Source organism: Sinohyriopsis cumingii, chromosome 6 (genome assembly GCF_028554795.1).
Source record: "Sinohyriopsis cumingii isolate HCF-2022 chromosome 6, ASM2855479v2, whole genome shotgun sequence".
Classification (NCBI taxonomy): Eukaryota; Metazoa; Mollusca; class Bivalvia; order Unionida; family Unionidae; genus Sinohyriopsis; species Sinohyriopsis cumingii.
The window spans coordinates 46,391,101-46,413,201 of NC_142966.1; the positions used below are offsets into that span (position 1 = coordinate 46,391,101).

The 22,101-nt window shown below is 36.6% G+C and overlaps 2 protein-coding genes across 2 annotated transcripts in view; one reads left to right on the forward strand and one right to left on the reverse strand.

The window, feature by feature from the left end:
- Positions 1-18,427, reverse strand: part of LOC149796859 (uncharacterized) — a 32,682-nt gene extending 14,255 nt beyond the window's left edge. The window contains exons 1-2 of the mRNA XM_089961504.1: positions 17,899-18,427; positions 13,436-13,517 (exon numbers count right to left, since the gene is read on the reverse strand). Coding sequence (XP_089817630.1) covers positions 13,436-13,517; positions 17,899-17,985 — 169 coding nt within the window. The 5' untranslated portion in view covers positions 17,986-18,427. The remainder of the gene's footprint in view (positions 1-13,435; positions 13,518-17,898) is intronic.
- LOC149796860 (uncharacterized) overlaps positions 12,585-22,101 on the forward strand; it is a 41,934-nt gene continuing 32,417 nt past the window's right edge. Inside the window, exons 1-2 of the mRNA XM_089961503.1 lie at positions 12,585-13,545; positions 13,899-14,070. The gene's annotated coding sequence lies outside the window, so the exon portion shown is untranslated. The remainder of the gene's footprint in view (positions 13,546-13,898; positions 14,071-22,101) is intronic.

The following is a 22,101-nucleotide window of genomic DNA, read 5'->3' on the forward strand; positions in this document are numbered from 1 at the left end:
TATCTTGCAACAACAACAAACTGTCTATAGAAGATGACCTCGCATTCTCAATGTCTTAATTTCTGGTATTTGGCTAGAACTAGTAAGTGTTTTACGGAGTTATTAGTCATACCATATTTTTTTCAGAGTGGGGATGGCGTGAGGCACACCAGACAAAACTGTCAGGGTTGAGGTCTTATATTATATCACTGTCTGCCAAAGTACTAGTATTATGTGGGTTCAATTTATGTTCAACACCCACCAACCCATTAAACAGTGTATGCTAAGTTGCATGGTAATCAGTGGAGTAATTTTAGATGTTTGCCCCCCACCCCCCTCCGTAAATATTTATAAATGTCCCACTCCCATGTTTAAATATTTGGGTTCACTTTTTGAATACCTCCAAACCACCAGCACGTGTTCCTACAAGATACCACTGCTGTACGGCAAAGCAAGTTGCTCTGTATAAATTGATGTATATTTGGAAAATAAAGCAGTCAGAGGTTGAAGACCAGTCAAAGATAGAAGACCAGCAAATCCACAAGACAGACTTCGCTGAGTGTTCAGGCCGGTGTAGATGAAAGCTTAAAATATGAGTATGGAAAGCAAATGTATTATTTTGAATTATTGAAAAAGAAAATATTAGTGAATTGTGGGCACGTATAGACGATAATTCTCAAATCTGTGACGTGATAAACAGATCACGATACACGTGGAAAATATGGACATTGGTGAGTTCCAGTTACAGTGTAATAACAGAACTGAGTAAAAGAGAAGAGCAGCCGGGGGAAGGGTGACCTTTTTTAAACGGTACGAAGCGATCATTTTACAAGCAAAACCTTCTACGAAATAGGGGGTGGAGGTGCTCATACCTGCATTAGAAATGCCGACCAGAGCCTTGCATCGACCCGAGAATCAACGTGCGGTGATTTATATCCCTTGGGTAAAAGAAAATACTAGGGAGGGTTAAACCAATTCTGTTTGGATGTTTTAAGGAGTCCCTTTCTAAATCTAGGCCTTACAAAAAATGTTGAGATCTTAATTGCCAAAAGCCGATCCGAGCCTTGTGAGTCGACCCTGATTAGGACACCACCACCACCACCCTTTCAACCCTGCGATTCACCAATCCGGGCTTTATAAAACTTTTATTTCTTAATTGCCAAAAGCCTGATTTGACAGATCGCGCTGTGGTCGAACGGGTGTGATCCGGCAAACCAAGCCAGAGGTAAAATATAAAATAGTAGCCGCCGGCGGTGTCTATAGTGTTTTAATAACTGATTGATCGACAACAAAATGAATTGTATTTTAAAACAATGTGGTAATCGGTAATGAGTATACATTGACCGGTGATGTGTAATTAAATCTCTGTTTAATAATAATAATAAATAATAATAATGAGTGATTCTGCGCTAACTATGGAGTATCTCACAGCTAAACTAGCTCGACAACGAGTTAAGAGTAAATTAAGAAATATCTACGCGTCCGTTATTCTGTCAAGCAGCAACTACAATAGCGTCAGGAAGCTCAGATGGAATTTAAAGTAAGTACGGAACAGTTATATAAACCGAATCGTCGAGTCAACCACAAAAATTGTTACAGAACTGAGGAAACACAGAAAGCTCTTGAGACATTACATGTTGACATTGCTGGTCGTCTTCAACCCGCTCGACCAGCACCTCAGTAACCCGAAGTTCAACCACCATCAACAGGGTTAACTCCGCGTGTTAGAACTAACATAATAGATCAATTTGCTGAGGAAGGTATTGCCGCTATCAGGAATAAAGACCAAATACTTGATATTTTCGCATTTGGATATGGTGGTAGAGATCATATGTAAAACCCAAATATGTTTACAGTCTAAAATCTACTTACTGAGTCACACATGTATATCGCGTTGCTAACAATACTCAGCAAGTCAGAAGGGACAACAATGATTTTAAAATCTTTAACCAAGCGGTAGAAGAATATTTTGCAAGCATCATGAAAGGGAAACAAAAAGTGAAGAAACAAAACGTCTCACGTGAAAAAGCGAAGGAAGAAAGGAGAAAGTCAACATAAAAAATAGATCTGAATCAATGAAGGAAGAAGCAGAAGCTGCCTCAAAAGCACTCCAGCTGAGTGAAGAAAAAGTAGGAGAGTGGCTAACTCGTGATGTGCAGTTACATCGTGGTCGTAAAAAACAAATGTAATCCCTGAATTGTCGGTGATTCAAGATAAACTTTGTCCCAATAACGTCCTCGTTGATGTTGATCGACTAGAAACTTTGATCGGTAGAAGACGAGCCGGTAATAGTTCCGAATAAATCATCAATGAATCAGTTGGTATTTGATGGGATCTATTTACCAGTGGCGTCATAGACAGACACGTTTATTGAGCACTTATAAGATAAAAGCAGATATTTCCTTTCCTGCCTACTGAGGCATTCACTGAGATCGAAGGTCATCTTCTGAAAGCAGATGATACAGCATACGGAATTGGAGATCTAGATGGTATTATTAATAACAGTGCCATGCGAAGGACACCACTGTCATCCAGAGAACCGGAACGTAACTATGAACGCCGCTGGCGATGCAGTTGCATCGATTAATGAAAAATACTGCCAGGGATTCGCAGCACGTCGATTAATGTTAGGCAACGAAGAAGAGTTTTCATGTGTGATTCTACTATCATTACATATACTCTAGTGTGCTCCTATCAGTACTGTATGCTACAGATACCCTAGTGTGCTACTATCAGTACTGTATACCACAGATACCCTAGTGTGCTACTATCAGTACTGTATACCACAGATACCCTAGTGTGCTACTATCAGTACTGTATACCACAGATACCCTAGTGTGCTACTATCAGTACTGTATACCACAGATACCCTAGTGTGCTACTATCAGTACTGTATACCACAGATACCCTAGTGTGCTACTATCAGTACCTTATACCACATGTACTCTAGTGTGCCACTATCAGTACTGTATACCACAGATTTCCTAGTGTGCTACTATCAGTACTGTATACCACAGATACCCTAGTGTGCTACTGTATACCACAGATACCCTAGTGTGCTACTATCAGTACCGTATACCACATGTACTCTAGTGTGCTACTATCAGTACTGTATACCACAGATTTCCTAGTGTGCTACTATCAGTACTGTATACCACAGATACCCTAGTGTGCTACTATCAGTACTGTATACCACAGATTCCCTAGTGTGCTACTATCAGTACTGTATACCACAGATATCCTAGTGTGCTACTATCAGTACTGTATACCACAGATATCCTAGTGTCCTACTATCAGTACTGTATACTACAGGTACCCTAGTGTGCTACTATCAGTACTGTATGCTACAGATACCCTAGTGTGCTACTATCAGTACTGTATACCACAGATACCCTAGTGTGCTACTATCAGTACTGTATGCTACAGATACCCTAGTGTGCTACTATCAGTACTGTATACCACAGATACCCTAGTGTGCTACTATCAGTACTGTATACCACAGATACCCTAGTGTGCTACTATCAGTACTGTATACCACAGATACCCTAGTGTGCTACTATCAGTACTGTATACCACAGATACCCTAGTGTGCTACTATCAGTACCTTATACCACATGTACTCTAGTGTGCCACTATCAGTACTGTATACCACAGATTTCCTAGTGTGCTACTATCAGTACTGTATACCACAGATACCCTAGTGTGCTACTGTATACCACAGATACCCTAGTGTGCTACTATCAGTACCGTATACCACATGTACTCTAGTGTGCTACTATCAGTACTGTATACCACAGATTTCCTAGTGTGCTACTATCAGTACTGTATACCACAGATACCCTAGTGTGCTACTATCAGTACTGTATACCACAGATTCCCTAGTGTGCTACTATCAGTACTGTATACCACAGATATCCTAGTGTGCTACTATCAGTACTGTATACCACAGATATCCTAGTGTCCTACTATCAGTACTGTATACTACAGGTACCCTAGTGTGCTACTATCAGTACTGTATACCACAGATTCCCTAGTGTGCTACTATCAGTACTGTATACCACAGATATCCTAGTGTGCTACTATCAGTACTGTATACTACAGGTACCCTAGTGTGCTACTATCAGTATTGCAGACAAGTTTCATCTTTGTCATAAATCGTACTTGTATTTCATCATTGAGGACATGAGCATCATGGAGAATATCTTTGTCAGCATCGTCTTCTTTTACCCTAATCTTTAAATGGTCTTCCCGCTCTACTTTCTTTATTTTTCTTGTTTGTTCTTTTCCTCCCCATTATTGGGTTTTACATCCTCTTCATCTATATTAATGACATCAATAAAAGTCAACAAATCAGGGAATACACCTGGATCATACTAGATGTTTGCAATATATTCAGATTTCTTCCTATAATTGCATTACATTCGACTGCCCTATTTTAGGAAATAGCTCCTGAAATGCCATCGATTTCGTCATTGGAGATGCTTAAAGGGAATTTTTCCGCTTCGACATAACTATTGACTATTTCTTCTTGAATATTATTATTGACGATTTCGTCCTTGACATTAGCGGTGTGCATTTCCTCCGTAACATGAAGGCCAGGGATGAAACGCTTTTGTTTTAGATCCAAGTTTACTAATTCAAAATTTTGAACTTCCCATCAGAGCCGCTTTCCAAACATTTGTGAAGGGGAGACTTGCTCAAACTTTGAACTTCCCATCAGAGCCGCTTTCTCAAACTTTTGTGAAGGGGTGTAATGACGTTTGTCTAGTCTATATCTATTTCAGGGCGCAGGTAGCCTGCTTCATAAAAACGTGCAAAAGCACGCGCTTCGTCTGAGGTCATCTTCAGTAGCAACCATTCCAGATCTTTTCTTTCGTGGGGGAAGTTCCTTGCATACTCAATCTTCGTTTTCTTCACACAGTGGATGATGCAATGACAATACATCTTTTGAATCATTTGGAATACCTTTGATTTGTGATGGGCTTTGTTCATATTTGATTTGTGTTCTTTCTCCGGATTGAGGTTCATTTTTCATGACGAGCTGTACAAGATTGATCGTAAACAATATAAGATGGCAGTCTCTGAGACTAACAAAATGTTCATTAGATGTTACGTCGCTTATTTATACATAGCAAGTTAGGTAAGATTTCAAAAACAATTTTAAATTGACAACTTTCTGGATTAGCTGCTTCCTGGATATGTATGTGTTCAGTTCACAGGATTTGGCTTATATTGGCAGCTGATGTGATATCATGTTAGTTGATGAACAATCTACCTGTGATATATTGTATGAGACGATTGTAATTTCTGTAAAATGGCAATATAAACAGGCTAGTATTGAGGTATATAAATCAGCTAATGTTTGATGTCTAAGGCTGTCTTTGTGTAGCAGGTTTTGTTCTGATAAATACTGAAATAGGAAAGGAACGTATATGTACCATTGTTACTGTTTCAAAGTGGTTCACATCTAAGATATCAGCAAGCCAATACTTCTGCTCTTTAAAATATTGAAAACAAAGGAGCCACGAATTCTGAATTCCTGCGGAAGACCTTGATCATCCCGAAAATAAATAAAAGGACAAATAATGGGATCTGCGTTTTCTAGATTTCGCTAGACGTTTTACAAGGAAGCGTTCACAAGGCAGAAGACATCCTTTGGGAAAGAAAAGTTGATGGGACCATGGTGGCTCTTCTTCAGATAGGCACAAACTATGAGAGATATGATCGCATGTTTCAACAGTATGTTGCAATTCTTGGAGTTAGATGCCAATATATATTTTTGCTTCATGTTCACACATATTGGTTTACTCAAATAATATGATATTTTGAACTTAAAGAACAGGTATATCTCTAAGAGCATTTTCTGTGTCTGTTTTTTTCGTGTCCTCTTGTCCTCTTGCCGATTGATACTTTCTAGATTAATCGTAATTCCATTAATGTATCAGCAGCAAATAACCAAGCAATATTCAGCTGCCATATATTAAATCGTTTCTTGTTTCTTTCTGCCAGCTCTGTATATAATCCAAAAAATGGCCTTTTTTTTTTTCTTTTTTTTTTTTTTTTGCCTTACTCGTATTGAACTGACAACGAAGAGCGCAAAACTAGTATCCAACTAGCATGAGCACTTTAGACTCTGAATGAGTTTTTTTCAAAGGCAAATGCAAAACATGGACAAGACAAACAAACAAAGCAGAAAAACCGTTGAGGTTACAAAACTCTACATTACTATTTCTACGGTAATGAAAGCTTGAAATGGTTTGTTTCAACTAGTCTACTTCTACTTGATGCGAATGCTGAAAAAATATTTGATTCTGACCTAGAAATCGATGAGCCGTCTGTTATTTTATGTAAATGCGTGTGAGCGCAAATTATATAACGGATATTTCACTGTATAATAATAGTAATTATCGGCTGGCTATTCGGTGACTAATGAGCAAATTTAGAGAATTATTTAAAAGAGTCATGTGTCGGCTGCAAAAGATGATTGCATTTGTGCATGGCTGTCTTTATCTGCTTTTCTTGGTTTAAACCGCTTGGTTTCAGTGTTCTAACGCGGCGTTTTAAATAAGATTCCTTTTCTTTCCTGGTTTCGGAGCTCCAGCGATAATTGTCATATCACTGAAAGTGTGGACACGGGAGAAGAAGTGTTCTGCGACTGGACTTCTTTACAGCTTCTTCGCCATCCCATCAGATCTATGAAGGTTGATCCTTTTGTGTAGCTTTTCAGTTGCCGATCTTATATGTGATGAGATAATTTTATTCTATTTTGCACGTTTTGTTAGAACCATGTATGTTTAGTTTTTCGCTAGCCGCTACGCTAGAAAATATGCTGGTCTCATCGTGCCTATCATGGAATCATTTGACACACTAAAGTTAATCCTCCCGAAAATAAACCATAATAGCCTACCGGAGACCGAAAACCCTCACAGACGTCCTAGTCACGGCGAAGCCAACGCCAATCTTTAACCGAGACCACCCTACTAAATGTTATCCCTGTGGCGATAATAGATGCAAAACCTGTCAACATGTGATAAAGACCAGGATAAACTGGAGACTTAGCCATGAGCACCAGCGCATAGGTTAAGGGGAGAGGGGATTACCCTCACGCATCACATCCGGGTTTCGTCTCTTTACATGTTTGGCCTACATACAAAAATGTAATAGCTGACCACTACATGTTTGCACAAACCAATGAAAAAATTATTTGCGCGCCCTTGGACATAGTATCTTTAAACTTTCCTCAAAATAAATAAACTTCAGATCTGACATAAATATTATTAGAAAACTGAACTTCCATTTTTGAGAATGGGCATCATCCAAAACAAAAAAAAAGTCTCATTTAGTAATACCATTTCGTGATATTATCACCATATTTGCCACCAAACCAGTCGTGTGGCATCATCAATGATATGTCCTCTCATGATTTTTAAATGTCTTAAATAATTCATTTTCTTGAGTTTTCATTTTGGAAAGAAAACTAATTCTTAGCGCAAACGTAATTTGAACAGGTGCAAGAACTTTGAACTTTGTACATAAAAGATAATTTAAATTATTTAAATATCCCTCTAACATCAATGGTATTAGTATCAGATAGTATTAATCCATATAGACATTAGCACCTTCAAGAGGAAAACAGTGAAGGAATGCATGTGTTGATGGACACAGGGCAGAACTTACCAACAATGCATGTTACCTCAAAACAATGTGTTTGGTACGACACTAAAAGTGCAAAATTAAAGATTCGTGATGTGTTGTCATTAAGTGATTAGATCGGCAAGGTAACCACTAGCCCGCCGTGACTCCTCAATGAATACCAATACGTTGGCACGCTAACCACTGACCCGCCGTGACTCCTTAATGAATAGCAATAAATCGGAACGCTAACCAATGATCCAACGAGACTCCTCAATGAATACCAATAAGCTGGTACGCTAACCACTGACCCGCCGTAACTCCTCAATGAATAGAAATAATTCAGCACACTAACCACTAATCCGCCGCAACTCCTCAATGAATAGTAATAAATAGGCACGCTAACCACTGACCCGCCATGACTCCTCAATTAATAGAAATAATTCAGCACACTAACCACTAAGCCGCCGCAACTCCTCAATGAATAGCAATAAATAGACACGATAACCACTTACCCGCCGTGACTCGTCAATAAATAGCAAATTAAAACTACACTCATGATATGACAACCACTATTAGCATAGTTTATTAACTATCAGGTGACTTAATACGAATATTAAAATTATCTTAATATGGGTTCAAATGAATTATGACCTATTGAATAAAATATGGCATATATTATATTTATATTCTCCCTTTGTTTTCCTTCGACACTATTTAGCATCCCTTTCGCTTCTCTTTTTTTTAATTGTTATTCAATGCAATTCACACAGAATAACTTGGCTCAGAGAGAGAGGAAATGAAAATTAAAGTTGGATCAATGGCGTCAATAAATAATTGTCTTGTTATAGAAAAAGAAGATATCAACTTGAAGGAAAGGTCTTTTCTTGATGCTTATATTTAGGGTCAAGAAACTACCAGTCTGGCACCAACTTAATATGTTATCCGTATTTAATTTCTTTCGTTTCTATATTCTTAACAGGTGCATATAGCAATTTTCAATGAAGAAATACCCAATTAGAACACAGAAAAACTTACAATATTCGTATGAATTTTCCCTTTGTTGATTCTTGTGGCCTCAGCCATTACTCTAACATACAGTATTGCTTAACTGTAACCGTGTGAATTCATTAGAATATTCAGTCAGCCAGATCAAAGCGATAGTGTTGTGTTCAAAATCTATCTTATTGTACATACTCGCGTTGAGATCGGACCGAACAGCAAACACCATAGACCATGCCTTGCCGTCGCATAATTAATCTGCTGATCAGTCTATGATGTTTGTTTTAATGATTAGGTCCTACAAACCGCATTGACCTTACAGACAGATTTAACGTAACGTATGTGCTCGCTTATAAGACGAATCCAACTGCAAACTGCATGGGCCCAGATCTGGATATGTGCAGTTTGTTAGGAGTGATCAGTTGAGCAAGAAAGACAACCCCTGATCTGCGAGAGCATTACGCTATGGCAGATCAGGCTCTCTGTCGTTTATAATGTGACTCGACTTAAACTAGTATTGACGTTATCCTAGAGTACATACCGTAACCAAGTGGGTGACATTGTCATTTTCTCGTTGTAATTCCATAATTACTCTCTTTTTATCATCCTAAATTAATTGCATTCCACCTTCATTACCAGGGGCGGACTAAGGCTCACTGGTGTCCTAAGCACTGACAAATCTTGGTGCCCCCCTCCTTTCCACGTACACCTGGGAAGATAACCCTAGGGTGCACCATGATCAAGAAACAGAACATTATGATGAATTTGCACTAGTTTTATCAATTTTTTTTACAAATCTTCATTCGTTTTTTTTTTTCTTTTCACCCTTTTCTCAACTTTGTGGTGCCCGCTTTGGCCCTGGTGCCCTAAGCACGTGCTTAGTCTGCTTAATGGTTAATACGCCCCTGTTCATTACGAACTGTAAGACGATTGTGATTCGAATATAAACTGTCCATGTGTATTACTGTTGTCTCTTTGGTCGGGCATACAGTCCCATGAAAGATAGGATAACATTCCATCTGTAAGTGTCCTGGTAAATACATCGTGTAACATGTATACTGCACTCCTCCAAGGCTTATGTTTGCAAACTATGCAGGTATAAGAAACATTTAAATAACACCTGGAATTTCATTCAGCTCTTTTTTTTATGTGCATTCAAAATGTCGAGAAAATAAAATTGTTGTATGGATGATGGAAGAACAAACGGATTATAAACAGTGCCGGATTAAGTCCTTCCATGGTCCTAAGCTCTGTAAATATTATGGTGACCTCTCCCCTTTCTACAAAATGTGAAGAAAAACAAAAGGGGGGGGGGGGAATACCAGTGCTGCCTTCATTCCAAAATCAAAATACTCGTACATGCAGATTTAAATGGTTATATATAATTCATTCAATTTTATCATCAACAATTAATTTGATTTTTTTTCCTGGTGCCCCTGTTGGTCCGATGCACTAAGCACGTGCTTAGTGTGCTTCATAGGCAATCCGGCACTAATTATAAATATGTATTAGTGTTATACCCAGACCACACGACAAGAGAGGGTGAATTTACAAGAAACGACGATTCGCTGGTGCATTTAAAATAATATTAACACTGCAAGTAAACCATATGAGTAAATGAAACCAAATGGATGCCGATAAGGCACATGTAGACTGATATCATATCTTGCGTATTAAAAATCTCAAAATTTAAGATAGGGCAACCAGACAGGAAGACAGCGTAACTCCCACGAAAGGTACCGTACTTCCCAGGGATGGCAAGGTACCACCTACGGAGTGCAGGCTAGAGACAACACTATGGTCCGTTTAAAATGTGATTTTGCTTAATATAGGAAATATTTATCTGTAGTTGTCAATTTTAAAAACTTATAATTGACCACTGAAGTATTAACAATGAAATAATAACATATTGTTGTGATGGCAGTGATGAGTGTAGTTAGTTGACGTATTATGCGAAGTGCGCATTACTGGGATCTGGGAAAATGGCTTGTAATATTCTTGATGGGTGTTTAGATGCCCGTTTTAGGAAATTGATAAGATAGGGGTGCCTAGATTCATTTTTATAAATATCCATACCCATAAGTAATTGTTATACAGTTTTATTCGACATTGCATAAATCCGTTTTTTTACGAAATCGATTTCTATGTAACAAACTACAAATACAAGAACAACTAAAGGAATTCTTACCAGAAATCTCTTATTCAAAATTGACGAAAATATTCTCTAAAATTAACGTAATTATTGTACGCAATCATTTTTTAAATTCGATTCTGTTAAATAATTTAATTTTATAACAACTTTTCTTAGCAAATTCGAAAAATAACGAAGTTGTTTTCGTGCATTTATTAACATAGATCAATTTGGGCCCAATGCCATATTTGGATTGTGCCTGAAACTAAACCCTCAACGCAATCATTCAATGCATCCCACACGCATTTTAAAGTAAACAAAAAATATGCTAAGTATCATTCAGTTTTGCTGTCCGTCATCATTTTCATACTCATCATCACTTCAACATAATAATCATTGTCCTCATCATCAGGCTGATGTATGAATCCGCTGCTGTATAGTAATTGTTTTCTCACACTTTTGTAAAGCACTTCATCTCTTCAGTACATTTGTAGTAGTAGGAGTAGTAGTAATAGTAGTAGTAGTAGTAGTAGTAGTAGTAGTAGTAGCAATATTAGTAGTTTTGTATGACAATTCACTGGTAAACACATTTTTAAATTTATTCATAGCAAGAGCAAAAACCTGAAAACTAAGATACCTTGCGGATACTTTAAAGTCTTTACAACGCTACATGGTTTTCACAAACATTGCTTAATGCAAGATTAGAGGCAAACATTTTCCTTGAATAGAACGCGTTTTTCAAGATTTCAATGTCCGACTCGAAATAAGAGTTGTGTCCGTAATTCTTAAACGAAAATAATATAGCGCACCACAAGCATTGGATTAGAGGCTGATATACACTTCGATGAATTGCTACGATTCGCTGACAAATACAATTTTTTAAAAAAAACACTGCCAAAATCAGAAAATTTCCTTCATGCTCGAAACATAGGAAGGTGAGATTAAAATATATGCAGCATAATAACAAATGTTTGAAATTCGCTGCTTTTAATGAAAGACATATCCTTCTCAAGAACTAAATTATTCTGAGAACAAACGTTGTGGAATTACTTTGCAATGTATTTTTATTCCAGTTATAACAAGGAGATTTAGAATTATCAAGCAGTAGCAACTGATTTGTTAATTTTCAAGTTTAGGGGAAACAAGTTAAACTTGTGTTACAATTGACTGCAAGTGTTCCATTAAGCAGTCAAGATAAAATATCCGGGGATAAAAACTTCGCGATATCCGAAATAGCGTTATACTAAGAGGCATCAAAGGTACCATCCAATGTAAAACAGTAATATTCGATACATTATTATATATTTTATCTACATGATGGAGTTGACTGTAAACACCATTACAGGTTATCACTAATGGAGTTGACTGTAAACACCTTTACAGGTTTTCACTAATGAAGATGACTGTAAACACCTTTACAGGTTGTTACTAATGGAGTTGACTGTAAACACCTTTACAAGTTGTTACTAATGGAGTTGACTGTAAACACCTTAACAGGTTTTTCGCTAATGGAGATGACTGTAAACACCTTTATAGGTTTTCACTAATGGAGTTGACTGTAAATACCCTTACAGGTTGTTACTAATGGAGTTCACTGTAAACACCTTTACAAGTTGTTACTACTGGAGTTAACTGTCAACACCTTTACAGGTTGTTACTAATGGAGTTGACTGTAAACACCTTTACAGGTTTTTACTATTGGAGTTGACTAAACACCTTTACAGGTTGTTACTAATGGAGTTGACTGTAAACACCTTTACAGGTTTTTACTATTGGAGTTGACTGTAAACACCTTTACAGGTTGTTACTAATGGAGTTGACTGTAAACACCTTTACAGGTTTTCACTAATGGAGTTGACTGTAAACACCTTTACAGGTTGTTACTAATGGAGTTGACTGTAAACACCTTTACAGGTTGTTACTAACGGAATTGACTGTAAACACCTTTACAGGTTGTTACTACTGGAGTTGACTGTAAACACATTTACAGGTTGTCTCTAATGGAATTTACTGTAAACACCTCACTAACTACGAATATCTGCTTAGTATAGCCAAATTCAAATCCCAAGGCGTTATCTAATGAAAAGTGATCACGTGACAAGGATTAACACAAGGCATGGTAAATCTTTTGTTTTCAAGACTGTTGCTAGTGAAATTTTGTTGCTGAGTGTTAACCTCAGAGAATTATTGTTGACTAGATTTTCAGTATTATACTCAAGATGTTTTACTTTGCCTAAGTAATGAAACAAGTCCATATAAAAGTGCTCTTAATTTTTTTTTAAATAAGCAAATAACAAGAACGTTGTAAAAATATAGAGGTGATACCACCATTGCCTTCACACGATAAATATCTGTACATTCTGCATCCGGTCAACAAATCCGCCATCAGTAATAAACGTGTTGCCTTCTTTTAATTTCAACCTTCAAATTGACGCTTGGAAATTCAAATATCTTCTTTGCAGCAGTATTCTCGTCATGTATAGCTCTTACTGTAAAATTCTGCATATGAACGGACCCGTTGCATGCATCGCCGACTGTATAAGAATTGATGGAGGTTATCAATTGTAGTAATAATACATCAGCGTAAGTCATAAGATGTAAAGTAGGACGCGCATTTTTTTCCTGTTTCTTTCTTGGTTGGAAGACAGAGAAGGTACACGTTTATTCATGGCTCTTTGAAAAAATATTTACTTGCCACTCCAGAAACAGATGACTTCAAACAGTTGAGTTCTAAGAGCTGAATCCGAGTGAATGATGCATGTTTAGTGCTTACCTGAAAGGGGAAAAACATTTGTCACATCGTACGTAAGCTCTCAAACTCTCTCTCTCTCTCTCTCTCTCTCTCACACACACACACACACACACACACACACACAAAGACACACCAAGATATTTAAAAGATATGCCAGCGTATGTTCCATTGTGTTCATGTTTCTTTTTCTGTCATTCTTTTGTGAAAGCACGCACCTTTTATTTTTCGAAATTTAATGAATAAATATCTAACAATACATTCTTAGGTAATTTTACTAACACTTTGCATGTCCAGCTGTACAGTATGCCGTCAATTTAGACATTTTAATACGTAGGAGTAAGAAATGTTTCTGTTAAAGTGTATCTGGTGTTGCTCATTTCCTCTTCCTCTATCATTTTTTAGTGGTTCCTATTTGGCCGACGTTAGATTTGTTTAAGACAGCACCGCTGGCCTAGTGATTAGAGCGTCCGTCTCGGATGCGGGAGGTCGCGGAATTCGAACTACATCCGTGTTATACCAAAGACTTATAAAAAGATTACTAGTAGCTGCCTAGTTTGGTGCTCAGCATTACGAGGTAAGTGTTGGGACTGGTTGGTCAGGTGTCAGTATAATGTGACTGGGTGGGACATGATGCTAAATGTATACAGCATGATGCCCCAATGCACATCACTATAAACTGCCACACTGCCGACATCGTAGCTATATGACTGAAAACATTTTAAAGCTATGTTAAAAATCTAAATGACACGCATAAACACACTGAGATTTGTTTACAAACGAATTGCTTGTTTTTAAACCAGACAAGGAATAATTTGTTTTGTAAATTTCAAAAGATTTTTAACTTTCTTCAACTGATTCTTCTTCTGCATCGTCAGCCGATTGCGATTTGTAATTCGCGTCACATATTGTAAACGTCTTTTAATTCGCATAAAATTCATGATCGCATTTCTTCCGTACAGTGTAAAGCCCTTTCGAATATATCCGTTAAAGTTTGTATACGCATTTGTAGCAGAAAGACGCACCATATAGGCCACGGAGTCTGCATTAGGAAACGTACAACACCGCCAGAGGGAGTGGGGAAGAGGATTGAAGGGATATGATCGGGGTGGCAATGTGCCATTAAAAGAGTGGGAATTTTAATGAATACAACAAATTAAGTCACCTAATAATGCGTCATGAACAAATTGTCATATTCAGCTTAATTGTGCCAGCAAGATCATAAACTCAGCTGATGATATGGAAATTAAAATCTATATCAATTGCAATTTCAGTCGCGTGGAAACAATTCGTACTGTTTTTTAATGGTTTGTGTGACCGAAACGTTCGGACAAGTTTCAACAACGGCGTGAAAATCATTATGTGTACGCATCTGAAAACTGACACGTAAAAGGAGAGAGAGAGAGAGAGAGAGAGAGAGAGAGTGTGTGTGTGTGTAAACAAATATTACATTATGGCAAGTAGACATAATGTAAATTTCTATCCTTTATTCTCGATTTGTCATCTAATCTTTTAAAAAAAATAATCTGCAAAAGTCGGTGTGAACATGCTTAGCATGTAACCTAGGTAGAGTTCAGGATCAACACGATCCAAGTCATTGTTCTCAATTTGCCTTTGAAATTGTAAACAAATGTTAAAACCTGTCGAATTTGATCATCTAGAAAGATAGGACAAACAATAAATAGCAACAGACAAGAATTTCAAAGGACGCTTCTACTGCGTCCATAAGACAATAAAAGGTAACAAGAAGAATTTATAATTGTGGAACACTTGGATATCATTGAGGATGAAAAGATTCAAAGTGCATGCATTTTCAAAGAAGACAAAGCAAGACATACCAAGAAATTAAGATGTATTGTGTATTTGAGAATTGACTGGTTTTGGATTACAAGTCGAAGTCAAGAAAAAAGGATAAATTTGTAAAAGTTACAAACTACACTCTGCTAGTGTGAAGGGGGCTTATGCATGGGGTGGGGTGGGGAACCTGATGGACAAATTGGCATGAGGGCTTAGATGGGATGCAATCATGTTTTTATGACTTTGTTGTAACGCCAAATGTCCTCATTTCCGACATCCCTACATGAGAGACAGACAGCAGACAGACAGAGAGACAGGCAGAGACAGAGATGGACAAACGGAATGACTTTCAGATAGGAAAACCAAAAAGCACAGAGAAAAAGACGATGGCATGTATTCACATACAAAGACAATGAAATATAAAAATGCATCTCTATGTGCATTGTAACGTTACATCTCCTCTCCCACCTCTGAGAGAAGGGGAGGGAGAGAGGGATTCTTTAACATCAGCAACCACGTTAATAGCACCTTTCAGCATTTATTAATACTCCCTTAATATATCTTAATTTTGGAAAGTAAAACAAGTAGCATTTCATTAATAAAGATAGATATAAATGTATCTGACATTTAAATAAATGTATTCATTGATTAAAAAGAAAAAAATAAATACATAGATTAAGTGATAAATAATTACATAGATAGATTTTATTGTATGGTTGATCGACAAAATTGTACCCAAAATTATCTTACATTTTATTTCATATTAAATTATTAATGCTTGTACTATTAGCGATTTAACTGTTAGCGGTAAAGGTGGTATCGGCACAGGTACAAGTGAAAAGACTTTTCACATAACTTTTATGAATGACTTTGGCCGGTAATTTCCGCATATTAAGATGTGATGATGACTGACGATAGAAGTTTTCTTCATCATGTCCAATTGCTTGACGGGCACTCTCAGATCGATAGAGATATGACAGATAGTTCGAGCCCCATTTACGGAGCTGTCACTTCTGGCGATGATGATGATAATGATATTTACATAGTCCGGGAGCGGACAGGTACTAGATTCGAACCGTAATAGAAAAGGCGAACTTATTCATCATCTTTCAGACAGATTTCATTCAACAAACTGGTGTGCGTCAAAGGCAAAGTTTTTGATCCTTTTTATTTACAGTGTTTATTAATGTTTAGAAAAATGTTTTTATCGGAAAGGGTATTGATGGTTCATTGGTATGATATGTTCTTAACATGGTATACGTAGCTTCTCGTGGCGGGTAGTTCTACTCATGTTTTTCACGTATTCTTCCGTCACTAGTTATTGTAGGCCAGCATGTATGACGTTAAATGCACTACAACAACATCAACAACATCGTATGCTGACGATGCTGTATTTATTTTCAAGAAGTGATTATAGTTTACAAATGGCTTGGATGCGCGGAATGCTATTGTCTGAAATGGAAATTACGGATAAGTATATCTAAGACTGACGCCATGATGATATTTCGGAGAATGTGTTACATCTGGGAATAATAAGTTTGCTTTACGATGGAATCGAAATTGAAATTGTTAGTAAATTTGTACTTTCAAGACTGGACTATTGTAACTCAGTTATGTCTGGTTTATCTCAATATCTACTCCAGAAACTTCAAAAAGTTCAAAACACAGCTGCTGGGATCATACTTAGAGTACCACGATCAGAGCACACCTCCCCGCTGCTCTGTACCCTACACTGGCTAACCATTCGATCCAGAATCAAATACAAAATTTGTTCTCTGTGCTACGTTTCACTCCGGACTCCAGTCCAACATACCTTTCTGACCTCACTCATGTGTACACACCAGCAAGATACTTACGTCCTCTTCTGACAATCGTATACTCATTATTCCCACTATGAAAATAAAGTTATATGGACAGCGTTCTTTTGCATACCAGGGCCCAGCAACGTGGAAAGAATTGCCCACTGAACTTAGACACAAAGACAGTGATCACATTCAAGAGTGCTCTTAAAACTCACTTATTTCGACTGCAAGAACAAGCTTAAAGACCTAATAATGTTTCCTGCCTTAAATATTTTCAACATGTTTTTTTATGTTTTTTAATTTCATGGTGTTTGTTTTTGTAATCATATAATTATTTATGTTTTTCATGTTATAGGTGTTGTCTAATGTTGTAAAGCGCTTAGAGCTTCTAAAGATTAGGCGCTATGCAAAGTCCTCATTATTATTATTATTATTATTATCATTATTGTAATATCAAGGAATTATTTAAGACAGGCTACTCCTAAGCAAAATTGGAAAAATATACCCAGGCCAGCAATGACATCTTTGTTTGCACTGAATAAATAAGTATAAATTTTCTAATATGCCGCCAAACATTTAATGCAATTTATTTGATTTATTATTATTATTTTAGTATAACAGTCAACATAGAATTACATTGTACATGATGAATTGGAGAATGTTTCTCTTAGTCTCTTTAGAAAATTAGTTAACATTATTAATTCTAGAATCAGGTGATATGCTAAAATTATGAGTGACATTTTATATGCAGAATTTATAGCAAACCCAAATAAATGGTCATGAGTGGTAAAAAGTAAAGAACTTACAAATTGGGAATTAAACACAATTGGAATATGTAGAATCCCATTCGCACAACACAACATTCGATTATGCCACTGTGTTGACTGTTCCATGCGACGGGGTAGAGAGAATCAAGCAGACATCAGATGTGTAAAGTTTACAAATGCAGCATATGCCGTACATGATTACCTAACAATGAGACTTTGTATACTCAACCGGGTGTTACGTTTTAAAGACGAATACAATTGTATATTGCACACTGTGTCTCGCCAAATATGGGGAAATACCTGCTCTACTGGTGTGTTCCTTTGATAGAAAAATAAGCACAGTCGGAATATGTAGAATCCCAATGGCACAACACTACATACGATGTCCATTCGATTCTAGGGAAAAGAACAACATCGGACGGTTTGTGTCGGCTCTGATGAATCGAGCATCCCCTTGCTTTCGGATATGTATGGCTGCAACAAAGCGTAGATCTGTAAATGTGCTTGCACAACTAGTATAGCACTGTGTGGAATACTGTATCTGGGTACCATGAAAATTTTGCAGCTAAACATACCATGATACGTACCAATGTATAACGCAGTTATATTTTAGGGACCAACATTTTAATCCTCTGAGGCAGGGGCCTGTCCTGATTTTGTCGGTTTTTTTATAATATCTTGCACTGATTTAAATCCATAATAACACCATATTAAATTGATTTTATTATTTAAAGAATTTTTAACAACTATTTTTAGATAAAAAGAAAATGTAAAGATATCTCAACTAAAAAAATTCGCAGCCCCCCCCCCCATTAATTGGTCAGTACATTATAGTGTATGACTTTGCTATAATTGTCGTATAAATTGTAAACAAAAACTGTAACGACTCGGGACGATGAAGTTTACACTACAGCTGACAGCCTGTGAAAGACGCTGTGCCAACATTAGAAAACGTGTTGATAGCTATAGGAAATGGTGATACAGAAGCATACAATTCATTAACCACACTATTGTGATAATAGGCAGGGAAACTTTGAGTGGGATGCCAACACAGTGCAAGATATTTACCAAACAGCGTCAGTAAACATAAAACATTTATTCAGCAAACAAGAAAATATTTAGTGAACTTGAGAAATTACATAAAAATCAAACAGAAAACAATTGCTCTCATCAAAAATCGTAACTTGATTAACAGTCTTACATGCATGTACTTAACACGTCAACAAATGCTAGTAAATAACTAAAAAAGATAACACTGTTTTTTTAATCCGTTTTTGTTTTCAAAAGTTTGATTTCGACCGAATATATGTCTCAAGCATCCATTTGGCCATCGTGCTATCATACGTGACACGTGTCAAACATGTGATTAAAGGACCATCACTATAATTATATTTGTGATGTTGACAATTAGTTTCTGACAAAAAAAAACTTTTGTAAAAAATGAGATTACATTTACTCAGCCATCCTCTGTGAACTGCTGAATAGCTGATAATAATGTATGTTTGTATTTTGTTGCTTTAACTGCTTCAGTTTCTGATAACATACTGACATTTTCATTTTAATGTGACTGTTTGCATTGTCTTTCTTTCTGTTTCTGTCTTCTCTAGACTGCATTAACTAGTTCATTTGTAGTAATTAACATAGTTTCAAGAATAATAACGATTTATATTTTAATGCATACGTCTATTGTATCCACTGTTTTATTTGAAGACAATGATTTGTATTGCGTATTGTTTAGCATGTGTCTGCCATAACTTCATTTCGGTATAAATTAATTTTGTACATTTCTATGTTGCAAACGGCTGATGGGCTAATATGCAATAACGATTCGTCTTCTGTAATGAACTTTGATTTAAAAATGCACAAAGAACAACTTTAGCATTGCATGTTGAAAACAATAAAAATACATGTGTTTATATAACATCTTTCGTTGGTGATCATACACTGTGATCTGTGATCTGATTATATTATAGTGCACAGTTTTGTAAATATTCAATAGTCCTAACATTTAAAACCTGCATAAAAGTCGTTTTACATACAACTTGCATTAATTGTGTTACATGTGTTTATTACGCACCCTTCTGAACAGAATGGCTACATTTCAGGTTTTTATGGTTGAAATAAAACCTGTATGGTAATTTTTAGACTTTTTTTGTGAAGTCTCCATTAGCATTAAAGCTCATATAATCATAGTCTAACGTATATACAAATTTTATTGTGATGTGTATTTTGACACCTCTTTTTTAGCTTTGTCACGGAAACAAGAAACTTGATTTAAAAAATGTTTTAAAAAAATAAAGGTGAACGAGATGAAGAGATAGTGATATGATGCATTTCCTGTCACAAAAATGTTTTACATAGTCAAGGAATACTTCATAACATGTAAATAATAACACTCAATAAATTCCTAGCTATCAGAAAATGTTTGCATTGATTAAACATAAAGAAACACACAAAAACACCTTGTCAAAATAAATTCCAGCCAAGGCTACATTCATAGAAATTGTTGGAGCATGACGACGAGAAAGATTTCTGGCTTCAATGGAATAGAATGCATAACCATGGCTAAGAGACAGAGACAGAGACTTGAGAATTCTATACAAGCACTATAAATCAGAATCGTGTAGCTTGTCAGTTTCAACCATTATTTGAGATATATGGGTGTATCTGGTTGCCTTGGCAGAATATCTCTGCGTTCTCAGCTCAGACACATAGCATTGAGGTTTTTGTGTCATATAATACAGTCCATCGCTTGGAGAGGAGTACAATGTCGTGTTATGGGGTAATAAACAGTAACGCTCTTGTTATTATAATGGACCACTGATGAAGCGTAATTATTCGCTGGCATATAATTTTCACTGATATACATGTGCATGACTTAATGCATTTTGGTCATCAGTTCCTTTATAGAAAGCCTCGCATCTACTTCAGCATTCTCTACATCTCAATTAGATACCTTTATTTATATTCCTGGTAGATTGTATCTTACTGTATATTCGTTTAAGGACACACGGTACTAATTCAACTCTAATAGTAAACATATGGAAACACCATCATATTCAAAATTCAATAACTTAAAATTTCTGGGTGCTGATGATGAGACCTATAATTCTCCATGCACATCTAACCTTGGTGCAAACTTATGTGTGGAGAACACCATATGACCCGCGGCATTTTGTTTACATACATGTGCATGAAACACGTGTTATTGATTCTGCACCAAATGAATAAGGTGTTACTTTCATTAGTGAGTACTCATGAGTCAAGCCTGTAAAAATGCTAATATTGCATCAGTAGAAATTTGTCTATATTTTTTTTACATTACATATAGGATAAGCTCTCAAAAGATATTTTTCCTAAAATTTTAATTTTCATTATTAACCAATTATGGACCACCAAACCCGTAAATACTCTATTATTTCTTCACCCATTTCTAGGCTGGTTCACAGTTATTCCGTATAATTAGTACCGTGTGTCCTTAAGCTAACCGATGCTAATTTGCATATTCGTGACATGTGATTTTTCTGTTATTTCATCTCGTTTGTCATTTATATGTATGTGAAAATCTCCTTCTTGAGTTACGAATTAATGAAGGAAAGAATGAATGAACGAACTAAAGAAATAACGAACAATCGAACGAACGAACGAACGAACAATGAATGAATGAATGAATGAATGAATGAATGAATGAATGAATGAATGAATGAATGAATGAATGAAAGGAACACTCCTGCGTACAACTTAGACACTTACCGGTATTTGGCAACAGCCATTTCTAGCACCAAATTCAAAATGGTCATATTCCTTGTGGTTTTAAAAGTCGCCAAATATAGGGTTTGATCTGGAAATATTCTGCACGTATCGCCAAAAGTACACTTCAACCGGCAACAGCTCATGATACGCAACGAACATCGGCAATTGTCTATCATTTACGCTGGTATGTTGCGGATATATTCGTCTGCAAGGATTCCTAGATTGTATCATACCCACAAATAGTCGATCAGTATAAACACATATTTTTGGGGTCTGATTTATCTGACTATTGTGTCAGGTGTTAGGAGAGTTTCGACAACGAGGCTTATGGTCCAAAGCTACTGCGTGACAGCAAAAGCGAGTGGCACCAAAAGCACACTGAAACAAAAAATGTTGATGTCGTATATGTGTGTTTTGAGTTACACGTGTCATCCATTTAGATCGCTAGTAGTGAAGGGGGATACTATAGGGTCTATGGGACTTATCATT